The sequence below is a fragment of the Mauremys mutica genome, chromosome 2 (genome assembly GCF_020497125.1).
Source record: "Mauremys mutica isolate MM-2020 ecotype Southern chromosome 2, ASM2049712v1, whole genome shotgun sequence".
Classification (NCBI taxonomy): domain Eukaryota; kingdom Metazoa; phylum Chordata; order Testudines; family Geoemydidae; genus Mauremys; species Mauremys mutica.
In genome coordinates this window covers 132,560,389-132,587,688 of record NC_059073.1, presented here as the reverse complement: position 1 = coordinate 132,587,688, position 27,300 = coordinate 132,560,389, and the positions used below count along the sequence as shown (strand labels likewise).

The 27,300-nt window shown below is 52.9% G+C and overlaps 1 protein-coding gene across 2 annotated transcripts in view; it reads right to left on the bottom strand.

Annotated features, from left to right (window-relative positions):
• FGFR1 (fibroblast growth factor receptor 1) overlaps positions 1-27,300 on the bottom strand; it is a 74,349-nt gene that overhangs the window by 34,902 nt on the left and 12,147 nt on the right. The window contains exons 2-4 of one of the 2 annotated variants that reach the window (XM_045003601.1): positions 25,987-26,201; positions 4,066-4,329; positions 565-648 (exon numbers count right to left, since the gene is read on the bottom strand). In XM_045003601.1, coding sequence (XP_044859536.1) covers positions 565-648; positions 4,066-4,329; positions 25,987-26,077 — 439 coding nt within the window. In that variant the 5' untranslated portion in view covers positions 26,078-26,201. The remainder of the gene's footprint in view (positions 1-564; positions 649-4,065; positions 4,330-25,986; positions 26,202-27,300) is intronic. The other variant, XM_045003602.1, reaches the window with a different exon arrangement.

The window sequence follows — 27,300 nt, the reverse complement described above, 5'->3', positions numbered from 1 at the left end:
TGTCAGGCTCTGAGTGTTATGTAGATGTATGCGCATGGCTCCAAGCCAGCCGCTCATGTGCACAAGGCCAGCTCCTTCAGAGGCATTCACACGCTGACACCCTTTTTGTCTCATGCAACTCCAGCAGCCCAGGTGACCTTGACATTTCCAAAGCGGATAATGGTCTGGGTGAATGAATGACAAGCTGAAGCCTGGAGGCAGGAGCGTTTCCTCCCAGCCGCTACATCTGCAGGCAGGGGCAGTGAGGGCACTTTGGGAAACACAGGTGAGCAGAGGATAACAGCATGCAGCTCACAGCTGTTCGCTATGGCTGCTGGCAGCCTGGGCCATCACCTGCTAGGCCCTGGCAGTGCTGGGCGAGGCCCCGCCAATGGGCTAGGCCTCTCATAAAAACTCTTAAGTTGCTTTAGTGAATGACAAAAAATAAAAAGGAGACACCACCCCATGAAATGCGGCGCCCAAGGTTTTGGGGCCAAGACCCTTCCTCCCCGGAGAGTTAGCAGCCGGGGGAGGGCAGTGTCTGCCTGAGGCTGTGTTAGGTATCAAATCGTGTCTCATGCGTACGGTTCGGTTTGGTGTTATCTGCCTCCTTCTCCTCCGAGGAGGAGTCGTCATCGTCATCGTCATCCTCAGCGGATGGAAGAGCGTCTGCAAGAGAAGAGAGGGCCGGGTTTCAGTTTTGCTTCCAGCTGCCTCACTTACCATCCTGCAGGAAGAAGAACCAAGCAGAGCTGCACAGGGCCACTCCCTTCCCGGGTGTGGCTTTTACCCTTCCTCCCCCTTGTCCTGCACAAGGGGAGCTATTCATTGGGCTGCCTAGGAGCCATTTACCCCCCTTGTCTAAGCAGCAAAGGGGGTTCCCACTAATACAAACACAGCCCCAGAGCAAATTGCAGAATAGCTCCGATGGGCAGAATTAAAAGGCACAGTTTAGGTATGTAACAGCTCCCCATTCCCCCCTGCCCGGGGACAATGGGAAGGGAGGGCTTCCCGGAATGCCCCTCCTGGACAGATGCTCACTGGTACATTCCACACGCTGGGGACCAGCAAGTCATGGCAGCGCGATTTGCTGCCCGCGCTGTGTCATCACATGAAGGGGGCAGAGGAGAGCTCTGCAGTCACCAGGGGTGGGTCAGACTTGTCAGGCTTCTCGCTGGTCCATGCCATTTGGCAGGCTTTCACCTCACGTAGCAGTGGGGTTCCAACACCAGGCACTGAGGAACATGTGGACAGGGGAAGCCAGGAGGGTCAAAACAAGCCATCCCTTCGGTCCTGGGAGGGACTTGAGTACATGGGTTCTGGGGCCAGGGGAGAGGGAGCGGAGAACTCTGGTCGACTACTTGGAAGGAATCTGCCCCCTCACTCAGACCTGTGCTCCTTTGCACTCAGGGAGAAATGGAGGAAGTCTGGCCCCGGCCTGGCCCCTGCATCTCTCTCCTTGGCCTTGCAACCGCAGCCCAGAACAGCCCTGCCCGAGACAGGACCAGGGGCTGAGAGTTCCCACCCACCCACGCACAACCAACGGCCCACGGTCTCGGCAGCAAACCTGGCCTAACTCCCTGGCGCAGGCCCTAGACGCCGCGGTGTGTATCACCATGCAGGAGACCCGGTGCTCTGCAGCAGCCGCATTTCAGTTAGAACAAGGGGATTTTACATCAGCTAAGGAGGACAGGAAGTGGCGCGATCAGTGCTAGGAGCCTGGCCCTGCCGATTTTCATACTGAATTCATACAATGTAATGTCACATTTCTGCTTTCAGTGTGCCATGCACCGTGGCATTGGCAATACAGCACTACATCGGCAGAAAGGGAGCTGGGGGACGAAGCAGAAGAGTGGGATTAGCTGGGGGTTTCAGCCCCCAGGGAGGGGGGTTGAGGTAGTGGCATAAGCACTAGCTGGATGTGTCTGCTACAATGATCAGCAGGGAAATGGTTAACAGCATTGACATTGAAATTGACACTGAGATGCACAGCAGCTCGCCCCCCTTGGAGCTATCAGTTCAGTCTGTCTGCAGGCTCAGGCAGACAATGCTATAGCAGTTACGGTCAGGTCACGTTTCTAAGCATTTCTCTTAACCCAACGGCTGGAGACACAATGTACCTTTGCATAAGAGCTGAGGTTCTGCAGGCGCGTAAGTACAGACTGCCTGGGCCCCTCCCTATACGGCAGCTCAGCTTCCTAACCACCATCAGGCACTCCAATTCCAACACCACGAGACATGCTAGTTCTAGCCACTCTGCCACCAATTCCCACCCAGCTCCTCTTCACCGGCTATCGTATTTATCTGGCACCATGGTACCTCGACACTGCCCAGCCCGACTAGTAATTAATCTAGATCTGAGCCTGGCTAATGCTTGTAAGCATGTCTGAAGCTGTTTTCCAAACAGGGTGATGGGCAGGCATGGCTGGGACACTGCATCCACACCCAACATGGGGAGAGGCTAAGAAAGCACAATACAGATTCTCTAGGGGGAGTAAATCTATAAGAAGTTTTTAGTTAGTGAGGTTGTTAGAAAACCACCTGCCTCCCTCGACAGTCACTGAAATCAGCCTGAAGTGTGGCTAGCTACCACCCTGCTGGAAAATGCTGTGCCGGACCATGGCTATTGCTAGCATGGCTGCGTGCTCAGGATGGATGGGGCCAAAACAGCTGAGAGAGCTTTAATGACAGGCTCTGCAGGGCCGGGCCGCCCGCGCCCAGTCCTCTGGATGGTAAAAGGGCTGTGATCTAGTCACCTATCCGACAGTTCTACCTCCCTTTGTACTGGAGACACCTGCCAGCAGGGAGCAGCAAACTGGGCCGGAATAGCCCTCACAGGAAGTCAAAGGCTGGGCCCCGGGTCACTCTGTAGGCAGGTCTCAGCATTGCTGAGAAATTCTCATTTGATTCCTAAATGCCCAGTTACCCACCTCCTCCCTTCTCTCCTGCACCGTCCCTGCTCTGCTTGCTGACTGCTTGGGAACAGCTGCTAATGCTCCCAGCCTTCCTCTCCAGAACACCGCCCGATTGTTCCAGGGTCGGCAATAAAACCCAACGGCTGTTGGTTGTCTGGAGGACGGACTCCCATTTGCCTCCCTGGCGTTCCCCTCCGCAAGCGGTGTCCTGATGAACCCTGCACACCAGACCCCATGGTGACCCCGCGAGACATGGCAGAGCACTCAGAGCAGCCAGCAAAACATGCAGCTGGCCCAGTAAAACCTAGCTGGCTTTTCCTGCCCCTGGCCTGAGACAACCCCATGGCAGTTTTCTCCATACTTTCCATGGCTCAGAACAGCTACGTGACCTGGCTACAGTGGGCCACGGTCGTGAGACAGACTCACAGGTGCACTCTGCCCTCTCAGCCTGCAAGACGGGGTTTGCAAACCCACTCACAACTCCCCAGGCATTTCTTAGTAGCTAACCTGACCCTAGGGGCTTGCCTCCCATGTCCAGCCAGCCCAGCAACTGCTCTGAATCCCCCCATATACACCCTGCTGTGCAACACCTTTGCTCCAAACCATTCCAGGCAGCCTCCTGCAGCAAGCACTGAAAAGAGTCCTTGGGTGGGTGTAACACATTTCCATTACCCTGGTGCTTGTATCCCCAATCATACCACTCCAGGATCAGCCCCAGGGGAACAGCTGCTGCGGCATGACTCAAAGAAGCTGCCACATTCCACATCTGCCCATCCCCGCTGAGGCAGCCAGCACAGCCAGTGACAGGAGGGGGACGAGATGTCCAACACGCTATGAATGTGCATCCAGGACGTATGGACGTGCGGTGCCGCGGCACATAGAACGCATCAGCTTATTCCTAGAACTGCTCCAGGACACACAGCAGGGAAGGTGAACGGGGATGCTCTGGTGCGGGCTGCACACCAAGCCTTTGTAAAGCTTTGGGGTTCCCCGACCAGTGCCCCACAGATCACAACAGCCCAGCAGCTACCAGAAGAAAGATAAGACCATCTGCAGGTGTGTGCACACAAGGTTTACATCCCGTTCCCATACAGGTAATCTGCTTCCTGCCCTACAGCCTGGCAGCTGGGTCCCCCTTCCCTTTGTGCCCAGCCCCAGGGCTGCTACGAACCTGAGACATTAACGGAGAAGTAGGTGGTCTCACTCCCTGAGGGGCTGTTGGTCATGCAGGCATAGAGCCCTGAGTCCTCAGGCACAGCGTCCCTGACCTCTACCTCCTCCCCAGTGATGCGCGTCCGGTTGTTCTCTGACAGCTGGACCCCGTCTCGCACCCAGTTGATGCTCTGGACATCGTCCCGTAGCCGGCAGCGCAATTGGAGGAGGTCGCCAGGGTGAGCCGAATGCGACTCCACTTCAATTTTCGCTTTGGGCAGAACTGGAAGAGTTAGGAGAGAGAGAAAGAAAATAGAGACAAAACGAAACCACGCTGAGAACGGACGTTTATTGGGATTTGCGCGTCCCGCAGGGAGTCTCCTGCGTCACCCTCCTGCAGCGACTCTGCAGGCCAACCCCTGCTCTGGGACGCAGGTCTCAGCTTTCCACACATGGCGGTTTGGAGAAGCAGTGTCGGGGCACAGTGTGACGGGCCGCTGCCGTTTAATCCAGCTGCGATGATGGGTGCAGGAAGCAGCTACGACAGCTGCGACAGGGTGCCATACTTGCCAGGCAGATGGCTGCATCCGGTGGGGACGTGCCGGTGACTTGAAGACGGCATGGTGCGAAGGACAATTCAGCTCACCTACCTGTCAGCCTGAAAAGGACAGCAGCTAGCAGGCCAGCCACGCAGCCCACAGAGCAGGGGGGAGAGGGGAAGAAGAGGCAGAGGTTAAAAGCAACTGCAGCAGGATTAAGCATTTCACCTTCATTTTATAGCCCAGACATTAACAAGGAAGTTGAGGCTGTTCATGCGCCCTTTGACCTTTTACCAAGCATCACTCAGCCCAGCCCCTTAGGATAAAAAAATACTTTGGCCAAGGTTTTCAGAAGGGAATTTGAGATGTCTCAAAGGGGCCTGGTTTTCAGAGAGTGGATGCTGGGCGCTTTCTGAAAATCAGGCCCCTTTAAGGGGGGTGTTCAGCTGGTCACTCAAAATTGCAACTCACTTCTGAAAATCTTGGCTTGTGCATGACTCTCTCCCCTGCCCCCCTCCTCCCTCCAGTAGCTGAACCCTCCAGAGAGAGAGCACATGCAGAGGCTGCCCTTGGGAGCACCACGCTCTGCCCAATCTCTCCCTTCCTGCAAAGCTCAGAGATGGCAGCCAGCAAAGCAGGCCAGGTTTCATGCTGCATGATTATCACTTCGCTTAAAGCATTTTAAGGAAGGGGGAGAAGGAGGAGGATCAATTGAGGGAACTGCATTAAGGCAGAGGCTAAGTGGTAAATGCTTTCGTAACAGCAGTGTCCTGGCTGGGCCGGGTCAGCTCAGGTGAGCCTCCAGTTGAACAGGTGCTGGCTGGAGTATTCCAAGTTTCCAACTCTATTAAGATGGGAGAATTGCAGCTGCCATCAAATGCAACATTTGGTTTAGCAGTACAAAGATCCTTTCTCTTCATTCCAAGACTCTCCGACTCTACTTGATCTGTTGTCTCCCAACTACATTAGAGCCTGTCTGAGCACATGTGGGCTGGGAGGCTGGGCCTCGGGCACTGCCTTTTAAACTCTCTGTCTTGCAGGGTCCCTGTTCCAGGATTCCTCTCCGGTTCCCGCTATAGAGAACACCCGATACAAAGGTGTAGCTGAGGAGCAAGGCTGCAACCTCCGAGTGTGTGAGAACAAACAGAGCCCTCCAGAGATTTCACATGCAAACCAACTACTCTGCACCTCCTGGCTCCAAGCAAAGCTACTTGAGATGAGTCCAGTCTGGAAGCAGCTCATGTGAGGCTCCCTGAATTCTACCTACCTATCATTTGAAAGCAGTGTCAGCTGAAATACACAGAGACCCACTTGTGCACTCTCCCAGACCCCAAACTCCGCCTTGGGGAGCAGAGTCTCAGGGGGAGACATTGCTTCTAAAGACACTAGTCGCCTACAGGGTGAAATGTCATGATGGCTTCCTGCAGAGAAGTCTTTACCCCTGCAGAGGTTCAATCCCTCTCCCCACAGCTGCTCAAGGCATCACGGCTGGAAGGACTTGGGAGTTGCAGGGCCAGGAACAAAGGGGGAAGGAGGCAGGGTGTCATAGGAGATACCCACCCTCCGATGCCAAACAAATCACTGCTTTAGCTTGGTGCAATACCTGGCACTGCCAGGGAGAGCAGGGCACTGCGAAAGTCAGGGTGTCTCTCTGGGGCATGGCCTAGGTGTCCATGGCTCCATAGGCTTGGTTCAGCTCACATCCAATGTCGGAAAGGACGAGAGCACGCCCCTCCCACCTGCTCCCATCCCCATCAGCCCTGTTTGGGCTCCAATTCAATTTGGAGGCTTTCTCCACCAGCATGATATTGAATCCAAGAGCAAAACATCAATTGGATTTCCTCCGTGTGTGTCAGACTTTCCACATCCTCCCCAATGCCTGAGTGGCATTACATACCCCCAGCCCCAGCGCTAAGCTAATTTATCAGTGCACTCATCCATCAAACAGACAAGAGCTTTCTGGTGGATACTGCTAGAAACACACAGCAGTGCCCCTTCCCCTCCCCGAGAGAGGAACTCATAAAGAGCCACCAGTGGGAGCGCTCTGCGCATTGGCATTATCCCAGCATCATGCTCAGAAAGCCACTTGTTCACAGAGCTGCAGACTCGGGCTACAGCATCTGACCCCTACAAGCATGACTCCATCTGCTCCACACAGGTAAGTCATATGCAACAGATAACTTACCTGCCCAGAACCCCTGGAGCTGAGCACTTCATACCCTGCAGCCATCAAACACACACGCACACACACACACACACAAAACACAACTCCAGCAATGTAAGCACAAAACAACACTGAAAGAAGCTTGCCGAGGTATTGATTGCTAAGTGCACTTTTCTTCCCAGGCTGCCCTGAGGAGTTATCCTGAAATGCAACATGGTTTTGCCCCATCCACAAAGTTACACCAGTTTAACTTAAATAAGTTTTTAAACTATCAAGCTGGTGTCACTCCTTGTGTGTACACTTATTTCAGTTTAGCTTAAATGAACTTCTAATTACTTTAGCTAACACCCCCGCCCCCACAAAGAGGCTTGCATTGGTTTAAAATCACACCTTTAAACAGTGCAACTTCAGGGCACAGACTATATTTATGTACAGCACCTTGGACAACAAGGACCTAGTCTCTTAAGCACAACTGTAATACAAATAATATTCTAGTATTAAAAAAAAGGAAAGATCCATTTAGAGGAACTTTGCTTTTCTCTGCCATAGATCCTGTCTTGTTTTTGTTGTTGTTGTTGTTGTTTTAGGCATTTATTTCTTAAACATATGAGATGCTTTGGGGGAAAATGTTTAAGAGAAAACAGCCAAAATGTTTTCATGATTTAAAAAAAAATTTGACTGGTTAGTCGGAGGAAAATTCACCGTCTGCCCTGCAGTGCTGTCAACTCAAACCACCAAGGGCAGGGTGCCAATTGCCTCAGAAGTTTATCAATAACACAAATAAAAAGCTTTTTGATATGGGAGTTTTAGACTGACAGCAACCCTTTAAGTAATCTGGGAAAGCAGTCTCGCTTTCCTTGATCTTGTACAACCTCATGAAATGTGCATTTCTAGTAGCTCTGGCATTTTCTGTTTCAAATTATTAGTCACAGGCACCTTACAAAGCGGATTTCCATCCCATCTATGTACTCAGACACCAAAGGACTCTGCAGTGTAATGTTGTTCTGCTCCCTCCTTTCCAACTGTAACAAACAACAACAGACCAACAACAAAAGAAATCACTCCAGAAAATGATACCATCTCACGAAAATGCCTCACTCCATCGCATCAAACATAAACTGCTTGTCCTCACTTTCAAGGCCATTTACAGTCATCCCCCCCACCTGTCCTCTCTCACTCTCTACTGAGACGTCTACTCCTGCCTCTGATCAGCTCACGAGTCCAGGCTCCATTGCCCACTTGCTAAACTTTCAAACAAGCAGCCTTGTGCTCTCTTCCACTCTGCCCCGGATGCTTATAAGTTGCTCCCCAAAGCTACCTCACGATCCACCTTTAAATGCCTCCTTGAAACCTCCTTTCCCGAAATGCCAAGGCTGAGGGTGAGCTGAGACCACAGTCCATCACGTTGACCTGTACCCCTGTTGGTCCATGTGATTGGTCAGCTCTGGTCTCAGATTGCAAACTCTTTGGGGCAGGGACTGTCCTTTTGTTCTGTGTTTGTGTTTGTACAGCGCCCGGCACAGTGGGTCCATGGCCAGGGGTCCTACATGTGACAGTAACACTAATAAGAAGACAACACTTTCCCCTGTTATGTTTTTTGCCCCGAAACTGTGTTAGCATCTGTTCTCCAAGTGGGGTGAGCAGGGTACAGTTTAAATCATATCCATCTCAGGCAGTTATTTCGTACAGAAACGGATCACCTGGGGAAGGCTTGTGTCCTGTGTTCTATGTCTCCCACTGAAGCCACAGAGGAGCTGTGAGCACTCATCCCCTCTGCAAGCCAGGCCACCTTGCTTTGGTTTTGTGCCTTGCTTATTGCTGACATTACTTAGACTGTGAGGTTTTGCTTTGTCTGTGCTAGCACTTGAGTCTAAGCCCAGCCACTGCTCCCTGCATCCAGGGATATGAGGGAGTCAAAAGCTTTTATACGAATCAGACTTTGAAGTTTGGAGTCACACCCAGAAGTGCCATGGACTGCTCCAATATTGCCAACCGCAGTTATTGTGCAATTATCTGATCGCTGTACGTGCGGGGAGATTTAGAACAGGGATTATTAGACCCTTCAGATTCCCAGTTCATGTTGGAGGTGTCCTCTTCCATTAAACAAACTCTGGGCCCATAAAAAGCGACTTTAGCCAGGAAGAAAATATTCCTGTTCACCAGGCCAGAGCTAGTACAAATCCTCTGCACTGTGTTTGTGCTGGAGACCAGGGCAAGGCATTGCCTATAAAACTGGCCTGGAAAGAATTTCAAGAAAGCTTGCCAGCAATTCTGTGCTAGTCTAGGATAGTCTGCAAATCCTTACACGTCTCAGCTGGACCTACAGGACTGGTGAGAAGATTGCTTGGGGTGTAGGAGGAAGAATTTGGGGGAGAACAAAACTTCAGGACAATTTACAATCAATCAGCTTTATCTAATATCCTGGGGCATTTGCATGCAGAACCCGGGTATGCTATTTTTCACACGGGTGTTTGATGCATGAACACGGACACAGGGCTGACGAGGGACCGGTTTCTCTCCAGGCAGGGATCCCTATGGCGGGTTCAAGGGGCAGAGGCTGCTTTTTTATTTTCAGGCTCTTGTTTTTCTTTTCCTCTGGGAGGGGCTAGAACTGGGGGAGGTTAGCCATTAGCATGGGAGTGGGGGCTAGATCTTGTTTCTAAGTCAACAAAGCCCCTCCCCCCATCTCCTTAAAGTCAAAGGCTGTTTTACATTAACTCCATGAGCACGCAGGCTCAAAGTGCAGAGGTGCTGGACGGGACGGGCAGGGGTTCTCTCTGAGCTGGAGCTGATGAGCGAGGGGAGTCCGGAGGCAAGGCAGCCGGCTGGTAACCCAGGTACATCTCTGCACTTAGGAGCAGAGCTGAACACGAGGCCCGGTGGCAACGCTTGGAAAATGAATTCACAGGCTAATGAGCATGCCTAAGGTAGCTAACCCCCATGGAAGGAGAAGAGCTGGGTTAGAAACCCAGCATCCAGATAATCTAGCAAGGTCATGCGCTTTCATTGAAGGTACAAGGTGGGGTAAGAGTTCTGGCATCAGGGTAGCTTAATTTTGATGGCAGCTTATTCACTCATGTCCCTGTCACTAGCTCTGGAAGTGCAGCCTGGGTGCAGCAGCTAATCCAAGAGGTAGATGCAATTGCTTTGGACAAGCCTGTGGCATCCCAGCAGATTGCCTGCCTTGCTGAAAACAACAGCAGGTCGGCCCTTCAGGGGCAGACGGATGGAGTGCCTTTAAAAGGAGGCAGGCACTGGTGGCTTAGGCCTGCGCTTTGTGTATGCTCTAGAGAGCAAGAGGCACTCTACAGCCTCCAGGCTAGGGTGGAGGAGTGGTCGGGGTACGGGAGGACAGCCTTTCAAACTGGGAATCGCTGGAGTATGTCACACGGGGATGTCTGGCTGCCTGGTGCTCAGAAGCTTTGGGTGACCCCGCAGCCCCTTGAAGGGGGCACGGAGCAGCAGCAGACTTGGGTCCAACTCAGGGGACAGACAGATGCTTTTGGCACTGGTTGACAGAAAGTTGGAAACACATTTGATTGGCCTTCTGCTCTATCCCCTGCAGTCCCACCCCTGCTGTAAGCTGGGCAAAAAACACCCCCCCTAAAGCTTTCCCTGACTAAGAACCATTCCTCTAAGAGGCTGGTGATTGGGCCCTAGGCAGCAAGCAATCAGCAGGAGCTGAATTACAGGAGCCGGCAGCCCATGAGAACATTTGGCTCACAATTCCCACAGAAGTCTCTGTGCCCATAGCTCCGCACCCCCTCCCCTTGGGAGAGGCCTGCCTGCCTGCTATGTGAGCTGTGATGCTGGTTTGTCCTTGGTGCATGTTAATTAAGGTGAGCCTGTTTGATCACTGGGCTCTGTCGGGCTGAAATGTCTCTTTCATACACACTACTACTTTGTAACTTAAAACAAGCTAACAGGTGCAGCTCCTCCAGAGGGGGACAAAGCCGCCGACTGCTAAACTGCGCTATGCGCTGTTCAGCTTCTCCTCCGGCACAAGAGCAATCCCAGAACAAGCAGCCCACTCTAGCAAGGGCTTAATAAACCAGATGAACTCTCCACTATTCTTCCCAGACCTTTGTCTTTCTCCCTTTGTGCAAGGAGGCACTGAACAGGCAACCTGGGCAGCTCCCGGCAGCAGAGAAGGAGTCCCCCTGTAACGGACCCAATGGTAGTCACTCATGCACCACAACTCAGGGCAAGAGGCAGTGCTCCCCTGCCCCAGATGTTCGGGAAGAGCTTGGGGGAACAGAAGGAATATCAGAATTAAAAAACATTTTAAACTACGTAGGTCTGCAGTGTGGCATTCCTCCCCCTCTTTGCCTAGGTGGGGGCAGGAAAAGTGGGCATTCTTTGCCCTCAGGAGAGTGGGGAGACCTGGAGGTACTATTGTGAAACACCAGTCAGAGAAAAGCTACCCACCCCCCATTCATCAGGTCTCTCTGAGCTGGGCAGTGCAATGCGTGGACTCAGGGGCACCGCATGGGCCTCAGCTCTCAAGCACCAGCTGTTTGCCATAACAACTCCACTTACCGTTGACACTTCCTAGCCTGAGGTCTGGGAGTCCAGGGATTTGTCAAGACACTTCCTGAACATCAATGTCCCTTCAGGAAAGAAACCCAGGCCACCTGTGTCCCAGAAGAGCCACAGCCTGCAACCCTCACACCATGACTGCATGGTTAACACACAGCCAGCCATATCCCTTTTAGCTCTCCCACAAGCTAAGCAAAGACTGGCTTGGTCACAAACCTTGAATGGGAGATGGCCTAGGAGCTGCAGGAAGTGGTGCTGGCAATTTGGTAAGTAAGAATGAGTCCTCATTGACACAATGCCCCTCCATGGTGTTGGCAGGCATGGCGCTGCTGCTGTTCAAAGGAGATGCCAAGCCACAGTCCTCCTGGCCGATGGCTCTTTCTGTAAGTGTGGGCGTTACCCCTGCTCTCCTAGCCAAACTCCATGATTGGCAAATAAATTCTGCCTCCTTAAATTGCCCTGTAGTTTCAGTCAGATGCAGTGCTTTGCACTTCCTGTCCTACAATCCCTGTGCAGGGTTAATGTGCACTGGTAAGCTGCTGATGCCTTATGCCCCAGAGGGGAATCAACCAGGTCCTTCCCCATCTCATAGGCTCCGTTAACTCCTTTAGGAGTGCTTGGGAGAGCCTTGGCTGAAAAGGCACGAACTATAAGACTCCAAATGTACTGTCACCCAAACTGCTACCTGAAGTACCCAGCCGTGAGCTGCATTTCCTAGATTCCAAAGCCAGAAGGGACCACTGTGATCACCCAGTCTGACCAGGTCATAGAACGTCCCCCAAATAATTCCTAGGACAGAGCTTTTAGAAAAAACATCCAACTGCCAGGGATGGAGAATCCGCCACTGCCCCTGGTAAATTGTTCCACTGGTTCATTACTCGCACCATTAAAAATGTGCACTTTATTTACAGTCTGAATTTGTCCAGCTTCAGCTTCCAGCTATTGGATCATGTTCTATGTTTCTAGACTTAAGAGCCCTTTATTAAATGTTTGCTGCCCAAGTAGCTACTCTCAAGCTGTGATCAAGTCACCCCGAACCTTCTCTTTGTTAAGCTAAATAGATGGAGCTCCTTGAGACTATCACTATAAGGCAGGTTTTCTAATCCTTTAATCATTCTTGTGGCTCTTCTCTGAACCCTCTCCGATTTAACAACATCCTCCTCGAATTGTGGGCACCAGAACTGGACACAGGATTCCAGCAGTGGTCACACCAGGGCTAAATATAAAGGTGAAATTTAAAATAAGTTTTTTCATGAAAAAGCTGCCCGCTGTGAGATTATTGACTGTAATGGTACAAATCCAACCACATGGTAGCCCTTCAATGGGCTAGACCAAAATAGAGATCCTTGACATTCAACTTTTTCTTTTTTGAATTCCAAGTCTGAGAATGTACCGTATTGTTCCGAGTATAGGCCGCTCCTGATTATAAGCCGCACCCTTAAAGTTTGGTGCTATTTTAAAAAAATTAAATTTTTAACTTTTTTTAACTTAAAGAAAATCCCAGCCGCCGCGGGGAATCAGAGGGCTCCGGGCTGCCCGCTGGGGCGGGGAGCCCAGAGCCCTTTCAATCCCAGCCGCGGTGTGGAATCAGAGCGCTCTGGGCACCCGCCGCGGCGGGGAGCCCAGAGCCCTTTAAATCCCAGCCGCGGCCGGGACTCAGAGGGCTCTAGGCTGCCCGCTGCGGCGGGGAGCCCAGAGCTCTTTAAATCCCAGCCGCGGCCGGGACTCAGAGGGCTCTAGGCTGCCCGCTGCGGCGGGGAGCCCAGAGCTCTTTAAATCCCAGCCGCGGCGGGGAATCAGAGCGCTCTGGGCTGCCCGCCGCGGCGGGGAGCCCAGAGCCCTTTAAATCCCAGCCGCGGCCGGGACTCAGAGGGCTCTAGGCTGCCCGCTGCGGCGGGGAGCCCAGAGCTCTTTAAATCCCAGCCGCGGCGGGGAATCAGAGGGCTCCGGGCTGCCTGCCGCGGCGGGCAGCCCAGAGCGCTCTGATTCCCCGCCCCTGCTGAGATTGAAAGTATTTTTATTGGGTTTTTTTTGGCAAGATCCCGCTTATAGGCCGCACCCCTAGTTTAAAGACTTAAATTAGGGGGGAAAAGTGCGGCCTATACTCGGGACAATACGGTAACTTGAGTTTCTGGAGGGAGGGTGCCTCATTCCTGGGCTCGGGGCTGCGAGTGGGGGAGGGACAGCCTGTGGGGAAACCTGACATCCCTGGCTGGAGGAGGGGCAATTCTGGCCCAGGTGGAATGTGTAACTGCTTTGAAACAAGTTTGAAAGGTATCTGCATGATGTAACGTCCCCAGCTCTCCGCGGCTTTTATTACTTTGAATGGGAACTAAGAACGGAGTTTAGTCTGGCAAGTTCAAGCCAGATGGTAAATGTCACTAAGTTCATATAGCTGTCATTAGCTTTCCAAAGAGCTGTCCTCTTTCAGCGGGGAGGGTGAAGGGGAGGAGAGAGAAATAATTTCATAGCAAGTAAAATGTTCATTGCCCCCAATCTTAAGAAGAACAAGAGGAGAAAACTCTTCAGCAGGTTAAAGAGGCCAGAGCCGGGGGAGACACACAGGCTAGGAGAGTTGAGGGAAGGGAGCAGCGCAGATTAACCTTTAGCCCTTCAGTATTCAGCCAGACTCTCAATCCAGCTCTTTTTAAATTTTTTTTTAAAAAGGATTTTGCATGCAAATGACCCTGGGCCAGACTAGGCCATCAGAATGGAGAAGTTCTGCATTCAGCCCTCACAAACCGGTGCAAACTGCTGTGTTTGCCAGAGTGATTGCAATAAAGCAGCCAACAAAGAGATGCAGGGAACAATAAAGAACTGAATGGCTTAGATCAGCAGGTCCTCTCGCCGGTTGCCATGGAGACCCCCACCAGGGCTTACTAAAGGTATTTCCTGAAGAAAAAGTGCACACATGCCCAACAGCTCTGCTAATCCCAACAGGAAGTGCTTACCAGGGGAGGTGGGGATTGGCTTCTCTCTGATTTCAAAAGTTTCTCTCTCTTTATTTTATTTTTTTCGCAGTTCCTTAAGGCTGCCTGTGGGCATGCTGAGGTGTGTGGGGGTGTCCAAGCACAGGTTCACAACACACTTCCCAAACACTCCCTCCTCCCCTCCAAGTTTCTGTTGTTATGATTGCCAATAGATCCCTGGCTGCAGTACTGCAGCGGGGCGGGGGGGGGACGGACGGCTGCCGTTCTCCCATCCCCCTCCACACGACATCTTTCAATTCCAAACTCTTGGGCCATCACCTAGGCCCTGGCCCCTGCCAAAGTGTGACGAGGAGAAACAGTTTCCGTTGTGCACAGCACAACCACAGGAACTACTGTCGCTCACAAGAGAAGCCACCTGTAGCTTGAAAGCTGAGGCCTGTTCTCGTAGGGGTGGGGGAGGGAAATACACAGGCCCCATTGACAGCAGCCCTGCTCTGTGCAAAGCAATGGCTCTGTGTGGGATGCACATGTGGCTCAAATGTAATACTGAAGCGGAGGAGCATGTAACCCAAGTCACTGCTCTGTGGTGCTGCACCCTGCAGTGATGCGATTAGCGTCCCTTGACTCCGGGTGGTGTCAGAGAGGCGGTGGGAAAAGCTGTGAGGAGCTGGCAGCGGGGAAGCTTGTCCCTTGTGGCAGTGCGCGGGCAGAGTTACACCTTTAGAGTTATCTACACTAAGCCCTTCTCCCCTCCCCGGGCAAACGCACAGGCAATGCCAGCATGGGGCTTTATGGTAGTGCAGACCTCTCCCAGGGCTGCCTCTCAGCCCCAGCAAGCCTGGCAGTGCCTCCCCGGTTCTGCTGCGCAGCAAAGGCAGAGTCAGGCAGGTGCCCAGAGGTCTCCTGCTCAGCTGGCACAAGCTGGTGAGACTCCACTGACTGCACCTGGGATCCTGCAGCAGTGCCAGGTGCTAGGGGTTTGGAGTCTGTGTGAACCCAGGCATGCTGAGGGCTCTGGCACCAAACCCCTTTCCAGTGGGGACTCTGGTCCCCAGCGTTTGGTCAGTCTGAACGGCCTCCCTGTGTCCTGGCGACACAGCGAGGGGAGGTGCAACCTGAGCTGGTATTGAGCGCACCTCCGAACTCTCCTGATGCCTGGGATGGGAGTCGCCCCTCTGCACCTTCTCACCCCTGCTCCAGAGACGATCACTTTGCCAAGACTCTCCAGCCCTGCTCTGCCCAACACCAGCACAGCCTTAGCGGCTCACTGAATTCCCAAATCTCGCCCAGCTTTGGGGGTGGGGGATGGGAAACATGTCAACCTCCCCCGCCCCCAAAATCACAGGGGAAAACCCAGTGTCCCCTTCTGTAACCAGCCAGGTCATGCAAGGAACTAGCGGAGGGTGGAATAGCTGAGATTCCTCCTGACGCCTCTCTGCAGCCCCAGCCCTGCCAGGTGCCATGCTGCCTTGCCCACCCTCACATGGCCTCCCTACTTCCCACACTGCAGTGTGAACCCAAAGGACTGCTGCCTGGCCAGGCTGGAAGGAAGGAAGGAATGCAGCCCCTCCCCCATCAGTCTCCACCTCCCTTGGACAACATTGCTGGGGAGAGGCGCTGCAGCCCCCTGAGCCCACCAGAGAGCCTTTGGTTTACCCAGGCTGATGCTGAGCTGGACTGGGACACTTCAGCCATCACTCTTCCTGAAGTGAGGGCTCCATTCACCGCCTGGAGCTTCTGTCTCCTGGAGACCACGAGCCCCTGGGTCCCAGGGATGGAACCTCACGAGGAATCAAAACCAAACTGGCTCCCTCTTAAGAGGAGGAGAGACACATGCCCAGTGTGGAGATGGTGATTAGTAACCAGGGTGGGAGGATATTCGACCCTGAGCACGTTTAACTCTGGCGCCATGGCAGCTCATTCCTCTCCACAGCAGGGGAAAGCCCTCTGGGATGTATCCATTATCTCTGGAAACCAGTTGAAAAATGAAAAGACCCTGTCTATGCAACCCCAAACAGCAGAAACAACTTCACATCTTTTCCTGTTGCAGCACCTTCCCCACCCACGGCCTCACAGCAATTCATGGATGTTCATTCACTCAGCCTGGTGATGTCCCAGGCAAGGATTGGTCTCACCCACCTCTGGGGAGAAATGTGGCAGCTGTTCGCACATTAGGCCCAGAAGAAGAGAGTTTGATGGAAGTCTATAAACATTCATAAAATCAACGTGCCTCATAACAGTGGTGCCTCCACAATCCCTGGGGGAAGGAAGTTAATACACTTGTCCTCCTGGGATTCCTACATTTTGTATGAGATGAAGCAGCATTTAATTAACAGGCATCTCAGTGTCTTTGCAAAGCCAGCCGGAATAAACCTGTACCATTCCCCTGGGATGCGAGCATCCTCCTCCAGATCCCTCCAGCCACTGGGACCCTTTTGAGAAGGAAGCTACTCAAAATAAAAGCTTGCACTGAGCTCTGAGACTGACACAGCAATCACTGGATGCGCCGCTTTCATTCCTCTCCCCTTTGTGCACTTGCTATGGTCCTGGCAAGCAGGAGCAGCATTAAAGATCCCTGAGATGGATCCTTTTAGGGCAATAATTCATGGCTTTTCTGTGAAACATTAACTCCGGGCCTAAAGCTTTACCTGGTGGGAACTGGAAATGTACAGCACTGGAGGGGGTGTCCCAGTGAGGCCTTTGTTCTCCTGATGTTTATATTGGGGAAAGGGATGCAGCAACGTGTCCCACCGGCACTGCACGGGTAGGTGGGGATCCGGTGTCAGGAATGTTGCTGAAGGAGGGATGCCAGCCCTCCTGAGACACCGCAGAGACCTTGAAGACCTGCCTGTTCCCAGCAACCCAGTGTCCGTGAAACATCTGGCACCAGAAAGGCCCCAGCTCTCCCCTCCTCAGTAGGGTGTGAATGCAGAAGTCACCCAGCCTGCTGACACCTGAGGGACATTCAGAAGGGAAGGAACCATGCAACTGGCACTTGCAAATGCTGGAACTTTACATAACAAACAGACGGGAGCAGTTTCCCAAAGCACCTGGGCAGGCTTAAAAAGGGAGTAATTCACGGCTGATCATTAAGACAAGAGGCCTGTGGAAGGGAGATAGGCAGGGGGGAAATTTCACCATGTGGAGCCCATGCAACCAAGGCAGAGATAGGATTTCATCCAGGCTTCAGAATCTAGCAAACCCACCCCAAATCCCTGGGTCCCATCACCAGCTGAACAATGGAATTAGGCCAGAGGAACAGGCCAAGCAGTAACCAAGGAAGGGGAGGGAGGTGGAAATCAGTGATTAAAAACCCTTGAGGCAATTCCACTCCACTTCCAAATGCAGGGCACCCTCTCCACTTACAGCTCCGTCCCTGGGCTTTGCTCAGACTGCAGGGAAAGCAGGGAACTAGAACTTCTTTCCGGGCTCTCCTGGGAGTGGGGAGGATGCTCTGCTATTTGCTGTTACAATTTATAATGGTTTAAAATTAATTGCTCATAGCAGGTGCCTTTTGGTCCATGACACACACCATGAATCTCCTCCCTTGCATCTCTGACTCACTGCACCTTGTGGGCAGAGAGAAGCTGGGGCACTGACTCACAGCCACAGGCGCCCGGTTGCAAAGCACTAGGAGTCTGGGAGGAGGAGCTGAGTGAACTCCCTGGAAACCCTCCAGCCCAACACAGTTTATGTTTTATATTCTCAGTTCCTTGGGAGCACAAGAGACACCACCTGCGCTAAGTTCATTAACAAGCTTGCCCAGGCTTCCCCTCTCACCAGCTCTGGCCAGGCCGCATTGGGACGGGGCACTGAAAGGCAGAGTGCCTTCAGCAGTACTGCTCTGCGATTCGGGATGGGTTTGCTAGGAGAGCAGGACCCTTCATCTTTTATCAGGACTCTCCATTCCTTCTTTCTCAGTGAAGTGCTGGATTGGCAGCCCGGAGAAGAGAGGGTGGGGTCCGGGCTGAGGGTAGGGAGGAGAGAGTCCAGGACAGGAGCTGGGGAAGCAGGTGAAAGCTGTTTCCCAGAGTCTGTCTCCTGGGTGCTCATTATTCTTGTATTTCTCTACCTGTTTCAACGTGGTGAGCAGAGGGGTTAGACACAGCCCAGATACTAACTGGATTTCACTGCCTCTTAAATGCTTTGATTTCAGGCAAATCCCATAAGATGCCAGCTGTCCCCCCATTAAAATTGGAGAGGGGGGCACAGTTTGACCCCAGAGAGGAGAACATGGTGAACTGTGTGCCCTGGAGGGAGCAGGCCTTCTCTGGGATGCCGGTAACTGCTGAGATAGCTGGGAGTGTCCCTTCCCAATACATCTTCTCCTGTTCATTTCCAGTGCATTAAAGTGCTTCCCCTGTCTCTGTGCAGCCTACGGAGTGGATGGCTGCGGTACCCCAGCCCCTCTGAGGGGTCCGCTGTCATCAGTCCAAGTGCAGGAGGCTTTGCTGCAGGGCAGAGGAACTTTTTCTGTTGTTTGTAAGACTCCAGTGAGGAGCTGCTGGGATAAACCTGATCCCTCTGCCTCCCTCAGGGGAACTGCGTGTTGTAAAAACAGTGCCCCAGCTGCTAAATATGATCTCTGACCTCGGGCCGTGCACTGCACAATAATAGCTCCCCCCACTCATCTTCTTCCCCCGGCGCTCAGCAATTAATCACAGCACCAGACACAAACCATCACTCGCTACATCCTGCTTCGACTGGCCTCCTGGACCTGCTGGCTGAGCTCTGCTGGGCTCAGAGACACCTCCCCGCCCAGACCTTGGGGCTAAGGGGAACCCAACTAGCTACCACAGTCAGAAAGAGCAGCCAGGAGAGCTAGAAGTCACTTTTCTCTGCCCCAGGGCATATCTAGGGCAACTCCAGAAAGTCCCTGGTGCGCCCTGCGATTCACACCAGTGTGAGAGAGGAGAGCGTGACTCACGGCCATGCGAAGACGTTCCTGCCAGGTTCTAGGGCAATTCTGCACCAACAGAAACATCCCCAACTGCTCTGGAGCAACTTGCCAGCCCCTGAAGGGAGACAGCCCTGGGCAGGCCCATAAGCCACTCTGCAGGAGTCTCACTTGCCTCCAGCCAGTCAGTGCCAGCCACTCCCTCTGTGAACATCCAGTGTCCTGTGAAATTCCTTCCAGCTTGTTGACTTTGGGGCTCTGGCTGGCAGGGTGGGAGTGGAGCTAATGGGAAAGAAATGCAGAGGGAGCACAACAGGGAGAGCCAAAACCCTACCCAGAAAGCACTGCAGGCAGACGGGGGCAGATGAACTCCACTGGCACCATCCCAGAACATGCGATGCCACAGTCTCTGTGGGGAAGGGGCTTGCTGGTACTGGTTACGGTTCCCGTTGCATGCGCTGTGGAGCTGCCCCATCATGCTGCAGACAGCCAGGTGACTACGGTTCCCATTGGTGCTGGTTTGCCCCAGAGCTGTCCCTCACCTAAGCCCCAATACATCCAGGTCACTCATTGATGGAGCTAGAACTGCAGAGTTAAGGAACAGGGATTACGGGAAACGTATCTGTGGAGGTGCCACCACCCACAGCAAGGGCTTCATCTGCCTCACTGCCTGGAGATTATCCATGGCCTCTGTGCTGTGAGCTGAGGGTTCAAGGGTGATCTTGCCCCCACCCCACCAAAAACACCCCCGGGCAGGGCGTGGGGAAGAGCGAAGGAGCGGTAACTCTGTGCTCAGGCAGCTTTCCAGGGAAGAGCCAGACAACAAGGCTGAAAGATTGGCTTCCTCTCCCACTGCCCACTGGCAGACACCAGTGAGATAAAGCTCCCCGCCCCCCTTCAAGAGACCCCTTGCAGGTGGAGCTGGGGGAGCTTAGCCTTTTAGCCAGCTGGGCTAGTGTCTGCAGTAGAAAATGGACACGCCTTCCCTCCTTGCGGCCAAGGGGAGAGGGGATACAATGGACGTGCTGGCCACAGGGCACTCATGCTGCCCCAGTTCTAGTGGTGGACACAATGCCCTGCAAAGCCCACAGCATTGGTCCAGCTGGATTTAAAGTGACCAGCCAGCTGGACACTGAGAGCCAATGCTGCAGTGAGCCAGCAGCTCCAAGCACTTTGCACAGTCAGCTCTCTCAGCAACGGGTGGCACAGGTATCCAGCGCTTATGGGGGAGCTGAGGCCCATCGCTGAACTCCTCTCCATGGGCTGGCATGCGGGGCAATGCACAGGGCCTCCGGGGGTGAGGGGAATAGGGTGACCAGACAGCAAGTGTGAAAAATCGGGACTGGCGGTGGGGGGTAATAGGAGCCTATATAAGAAAAAGACCCAAAAATCAGGACTGTCCCTATAAAAGGGGGTCACCTGTCCCTGGTCACCCTAGAGGGGAAAGGGAAGCGTGATTCTTTGCAAAGCTCAGCTCACATGCTACTAGCAGAATCTCTGCCCTAAGGAAAGCACAAACCCTGAGAGGGATATTAAGGGGAAAATACTGGTTACGGTTCTAAAATACTAAGGGAAAAAACACCCCAAAATATCCCTAGGGAAAGGCAAAACAATAGCCCCCTGTGGGCATGCTCAAGAGAGGATGGATGGGCAGGAGGATCAGGCACTGGACTGGGACTCTGGAGATCTGGGTCCTGTTCTTGGGTCTTTGCTTCTGAATTGGACAGTGCTTGATACCACAGTGACAGGCACAGTACAAAACCCCTGGGAGTGAGGGAGGAGCTTTAGGCATACGCTGGACACACGGATTAGACAGACTTCAGACCGGGAGTGTAAATGGTGGAGGAGGACACCAGTACATTGGGAAAAATAAACCTCTGTGTGTTTCTGCAGGTTTTCATTTAACGTGAAGACAAAGACAGGCTTTGTGAGGGAGACCGAGTCTGCTCATGGAAGTACCTGGACTTTCCCCTTTAGCTAGATGTTTTACCACCTCCAAATTTAGGGAACTATAAAAGGCAGTAAGTGCCCATTAAGATTTTATTTGCTGCATATTTTTCAATAACTGGCAGGAGCTCTGACAAAGGCAGAATTTTACCAGACTCAACGAGGAGGAGGGTTGGAGACTTAAAAACCTCTCTCCTGCTATAGCAGAAGCTGCTCTCCCAGCGCCAGCCCTGGGGATTATTACATCTCCAAAGAGGGAGTGTCGATGCTTCTAAAACAGATGTAAACTGAAACCTTATAAACATAAAAACAGAGTCCAGAAAAGCTGCTGCCTTTGCAATGAATGGGACCCAAGTGCAGTCACTCGCTGCTCCCCAGGTGGCACCTACCAGGTCCGCAAAACACTGCACTGGCTAAAAAAGAAACAATTCAGTTGCCTGCCTGTCACCCATTTTCTCACCATTAACACTCGCTGTTTGCCATGGGCCTGGCACACCCTGGCCTGCCCAGCTGCTTCCTGCAGGGCGAGAGGACAGTGGCTGTGGGGCTGGCAACCCGGCACATGGCCTGTGGGCACAGGAAGGAAAGAGAGTGGAAGAGTCTCCTCCTGCAGCAGGCTCAGCCAGCTCTACCCACCAGCGCCCACAGCCTGGGCAGCTGCTTCAAAAACACAAACTAAAAAAGGAGAAAATGATCGGGACCCATTTTCCTTCCTGGCCTGTTAGTGGAGAACCGGGTAGCTGCCGCCGCGGCCTTGCACGGGACAGCAGCAGTGAGACCCCACTGGATCCAAAGCGTTCCACAGACTTACTGAGCTCAGCCTCAGCTCCGCTGGGCGCTAGGCAGGGATCCTTGTGTCCGGCTTCCAGACACACAGAGGGGAAGGGACCTGCCCAGCACTAAACACTGACCCAGGGAAGGAGCTGGGGATAGAACCCAGGGACCTGCTGTTGTTCAAATGGGTGCCTAAAGTTAGGTTCCCAAGTCCTCCTTTGGCACCTAAATAAGCAGCCTGGTTATCCATAACACTGAGCACTCAGCAGCTCCCGCTGCAGCCACGATTTGCCTACCTGTGCCCGAGAGCTATCCTACACTGCCGGAATGCACCTCCCTGGTTAGACCCCGGAAGTGACACCAGCCTGGGGGAGAGCGGGCTTTCCAAACAATCTGCTCAGGCTGTACAAACCCCTTCCTGGCAGAGAGCAGTGGATAAGGCAGGTAAAATGTATGTACATGCGGATCTTACTGACCCTCTCCTGTCGGTTATTTGAGCAGGACCAGGCTAGGTACAACCACTTCCCAACGTGGAGTCCACATGGACAGAGAATGGTTTTCTCTGTGAACAGCCCCCTAGTGGGTGCCAAATGACAGACTGCCCCCAGCAGGGTTCCTCACTATGGCTGTGTTAACGAAGCTGTGCAGGTGGTTCTGGGAAAGGCTAAAGTTCTGTGCCCATTTGCTAGTCGCTTGCTCTGACTAAACTGCAGCTCAAGAGCATCTGAAGACAACGGAGTAGACTGGGGCAGGGGAAGGGGAATCTGCCCTGGAACCCTCATTAAGCTATCAGAAGTTAAGGAGCTCATCTCCCAGCCTCCTGCCGTACCCTCATAATGCAACAGCCAGCCTGATTCCCAACACAGCCCGGTCACTCCAAACCCAGCAAGCTACATCCCATGTACCGTCACGGTCGCCACGCCCCATGGAATCAGGCACACGGCTTGTCTCTGAGACTAAGGAGAGCCAGTTCTGCGCCACCCTTCACACGCCTGGGGGAGTTTCAATCATATTCCAAAGCTCTCTAGGAAACGTCTCCGGGGACATGAGGCTTTCTAAGCAGAACCCTGTTTATTCAAGACAAGTGCATATTGGAGAAAAAAAAAAGAAGCAAAGGAAGTTAAAATGCCAAGAGGAGAGCTCAAAGTTTGCCACGTTTTGTGGCACCTCTGGGCTCTGTGCTGAGGCAGGAAGGGTGGCCTCTGGCTCCAGAGCCAGTTACTACTGTCTGGAAGGCAGTATGGGGATGGGAGTGCCAGGATGTGGGCTCTTGGCTTGCATCACCCTGTAGGGAAAGGTTGAGGACATTACCATGCACGACTGTTGTCAGCATCTCTCTCTGTGGCATTCTACAGCTCCCATCACTGGGATATATTGGTGCCGAAATCGGAATGCTAGCCAGTGCACCACGGCTGTTCATGCTTTAAGCTGGGATTGGCAAAGCAGCCAAAGGGGGTTAGGCACCCAAATCCCATTGAAATCCAGTGAGAAAATCCCAGCCTTATTCACCAACACAGCTCACTTGCGGGTACCATACACGTCATGTCGTCCTGACCATTCCAGCATTGCTGTGTTCCCCTAGGGAGCAGGAGGGCTGGATACTCTCCCACAAACAGCAGCCACCATCTGGTTACAGCCCCATTCCTCCCCTCCCGGCCATCAGCCGCAGACAGACAAACCCACCAATCACTGCCGAGAAACATCAGCACTGGGAGTTCTGCTCTTTATCCTGGGGCATGTGGGGAACAATCAGCCCCCATGGTAGGCACAGGAAATGGATGCCAAGCACACAATACCTTGGGGTTTTGGGGGGAGGAACAATGAGGCCTAAACACAGAAGTGCCCCACAGAACATTCTTGTGTAGTTCACGCCAAGACACAGTACGTCAGAAAGCCTGTGCGGTGGTGACTGGTCTGTTTCTTCTCTGCTTCACCGTGGGGAAAACCGAGGCTTTGAAATGCTATAGCGTTACTCGATGTTTGGGGGCTGCCTGCAGTGCCCAGGCTGGCATTCGTCCAGGCCCGTTAATATGTGGCCATTACACCTCAACATGCCACCGGGTTACAGAAAATTACAGGGGTAGAAGGGAAACAAAAGCCTCCCAGCCTAGCCAGGGAGAGGCAGGTTCCCATGGGTCTCGTTCACAGCTCCTGGCAAAGAGCAGGGGAGGGGCTGTGAGTGGTCACAGCAGAGTTGCCTGTGAGCCAAACCCATTAGATGCCCTTTAGTAACAAATGGTGATTAGCGACAAGCGGGAAGCTCTAGTTTGGGGGACCTGGTTGGTCTCTAGCCCCAGGAAAATGCCACTTCGGTTGTGGGAAGCCCATGCTGCAGCAGCCGGCCGAGTCAGCGCTCGCTCTGCTATCACCCAGTGAGAGTGCTGGCAAAGCTTGGGAGCCCTGAACAACCACCAGAGCCTGGGCCCTAGGCAGCATCAGGGGCTTCTGCAAAAGCCAGGAACTCAGCCAAGCCGGCTGACACATAACACACAAACAAGCGACGGGCAATGTTCCCCAGTTCCCCAACATCTCCAACATCTGCTCCTTTTCGGAACACTGCTTTCATCACGCACACTAATGGTCAGTAGAGACCAGACCGAGCACCAGGACCCAGACCAGAGCTCTAATGCAGTTCTCAGCGGAGGGCAGGCTAGTACATTCCCCTGCTGAACTCAGAGGGGCCACGACAACAAGTCAGGGAGCCATTTACCAAACACAGACTCTCTGACATTCAATGCGGACTCCCCAGCATCCTTCAAAACAACTAGCCAAGGCAAGGCCGGTACCTGTCTCGTTAGATAATGGGAGAGGTCACCACACTGATCTCAACTACAGCTCATCAGAATGAGGGAAATGATTGCCATGAAACAGAATCAGCTCTCCCGCAGACAAGGGGGAACCCCTATCAGCTTTGAAACAACCTGGTCAACATTTTTCATTGCACACATTTTTTTTCCAGATGAAAAATGGCCTTTTTTCAAAAAGTTTCTTGTAGCAGGGTGGTCCCCTGCTCCTGTCCTGAAGGGCTTGAAACAGCCCAGGAGAGGGCTGTGGCTGGGGCAAGAAGCCTGGGCTGATTGGGGAAAGTAGGCTCAGCTGTGGCCATGCCCCAATCAGGCCCAGCTGGCCCCTATAAGAGGCGGTGAGCCAGAAGCCCAGGGAGTCTCCCTCCGCTTGTAGAGGGAGAAGGGCCTGGCTGCAGGGAGCTAGCGACAGGGTACTTGAGTGGAGCAGGGCTGGGGAAAGGCAGAGGAGCTGGGGAGCTCCAGCTTGGAAAGCCCCAGGCTTTGGCCTAGCAGAAGGCCAACGGGTACTGGGGGTTGCAGAGGGCAGCCCAGGGGTAGGCCAAGGCAGCAGGTCCAAACCCAACCTTGCCAGTGATGAGTAGGCTGATACTGCAGTCTGCCCCAGGGCGTGGGGGCTAGATGATGACTGGCAGTAGTTGTATACTGAGGCGAGGTGGGGATAGTGGGTGGGGGTTTCCCAGGGAGGGGAGACCCTGAGAGAAAAGGGGTTACTGCCAGGGAGCAGCACCCTAGATAATGGGGTACTGGGTCCTGGGAGTGACACAGGGGCCAGAGGACAGGCGGATCACCGGCCTGCAGAGGGCGCTCCTGGCTGGCAGTGAGCTAGTTCCCAGAAGTGACCAGCAGGAGGCGCCGCAGGGGTGAGTCCGCTCGTCTACATTTCTTTTGAATTTTAACCCATTCTAAGAAACGTTCCCTTATTTTGTTTGTTCTGAATGGTGACGTTCCTTTGGCAATACTTCCCGTTTCCCAGCCAGCACCAGCTGGCGGCTGCTGAGACGTTTTTGCAGCTTCTCGGCTCAGGTAAGCCTGTCTTCCCTTAGCACAAGCCCAAACTGTTCACTGCAACAGCCAACATACACACTGATCGTGTTCCGACTGCAGGACTTCAAAACAGGCTGTGCTTGTTTCATAAGAAAGTCAGAGACACCCAATATCTTATAACCATTCAGGAGCAGCAACTCAAAGAAAGGGGGCTGAGAACAGACGTGCCTCTTATCCCAGCAACCTGCCCTTAAAAGGGCTCTTTCTGTCACATTTCTATTCACTAGCAGCAGGAGCTCTTGACTCCGGCCAGAGAGACTCTAGACGTGAGAGGAGAAGACGGGTGTGGTTCCTCTTACCTTGCTCTGGCAGGGTTGGTGCTGGCCTTGCAGTGCAGAGCGTGGCTGTGACCAGCACAGCCCAAAAGAGGAGGCACCTCCAGGTAAACATCCCAGTTCTACAGCTACTGGTTGGCAACTGGGCTCCAGAACTCCATGGGGACTCCCGTCTCGACTGCCGGCTTGCTAGCTGGGGCTCGCTTAATCTTCTCTTCCAAACTTCCAGTCCCTTCAAACTGCCAACCAGGAAACAAGAAGAGTTAGAGCAGAAGTAACTCCGGCCCCTGCGCAGTGACAAGCAAAGAACATGGGAAATCCTCTCTCAAACAGCCCCAGACATGGATTTTTTTTAAAAAACCTGTGTGTGTTAAAATCAATGGGGATAAGTCGCTGCTATTTCTAGCCCTCTCTTTGATTTAAAATATGAGTGTTTGCAGCTCTTTTTGTCAGTGGGTGATATATGCTACAAAAGAGAACAGCTCCACCGCACAGTAATATAAGTCACTCTGTGTGTGTGACCTTCACAGCTAATCTATAAACAGTGACGTTTCAGTCTGGACTCCACTGGGAACCTAGGGGCTGGCTGCACTTCCAAATTTGGGTGCCTAACGTGAAGCACCCAAAGCCATGTTTCAGCACCTCAAAGCAGCCACCCAGTTCTGAGAAGTGCCTTTCCCCTGGGCTGCGATAAGGCTGCAGGGGCTCCGCACCAGAGCTGCTCAGGAATTTTTTAACGAAAAATGCCAGTTTGCCAAAACCAAAACTGTTCCCAGAAAGGTGGGGTCTGGACAAACCTCCCGACTCAAACATTGAAAAAAGGTCCAAAAAACCTGTCAAAATGTCCAGTTTCAGCATTTGCTAACTGAAAAGTTTTGGTTTTTCATTTTTCATTGCTTATTTTGAAGCACACAAGTTTTAAAAGGCCTGCCTACGTCACAGTCTCGCCAGATCTTTTGCTTCTATAGCATCTCTCATCTCAAAGCAATTCAGGCGCTTCAGAAACTTACCCAACTATATCTGCACCCATCATTGGGGTGCAAGACAAGTGACCCCACCAGCACCACCCAGCAGTAACACAATGAAAGCAGATATTCCCATGCAATTACATGTGTGCTGGAGCAGGGCTTGAAGAAAAACAGAATAGGAACTGTCCTTCAATAGTCTCCAGCTCTAATCAGGGACATAACCGGGCGGGGAGGGGAGGGATGTGTGCGCAAGCGCACAAACACACGTAACACAACAGAACCAAATTTATTTGGATAAGAGGATAAACTCCTCTTATCCAAAGCTTCCCATTAGCCAAAACCAAACAAACTTTGCATCCCCGCTTCTATT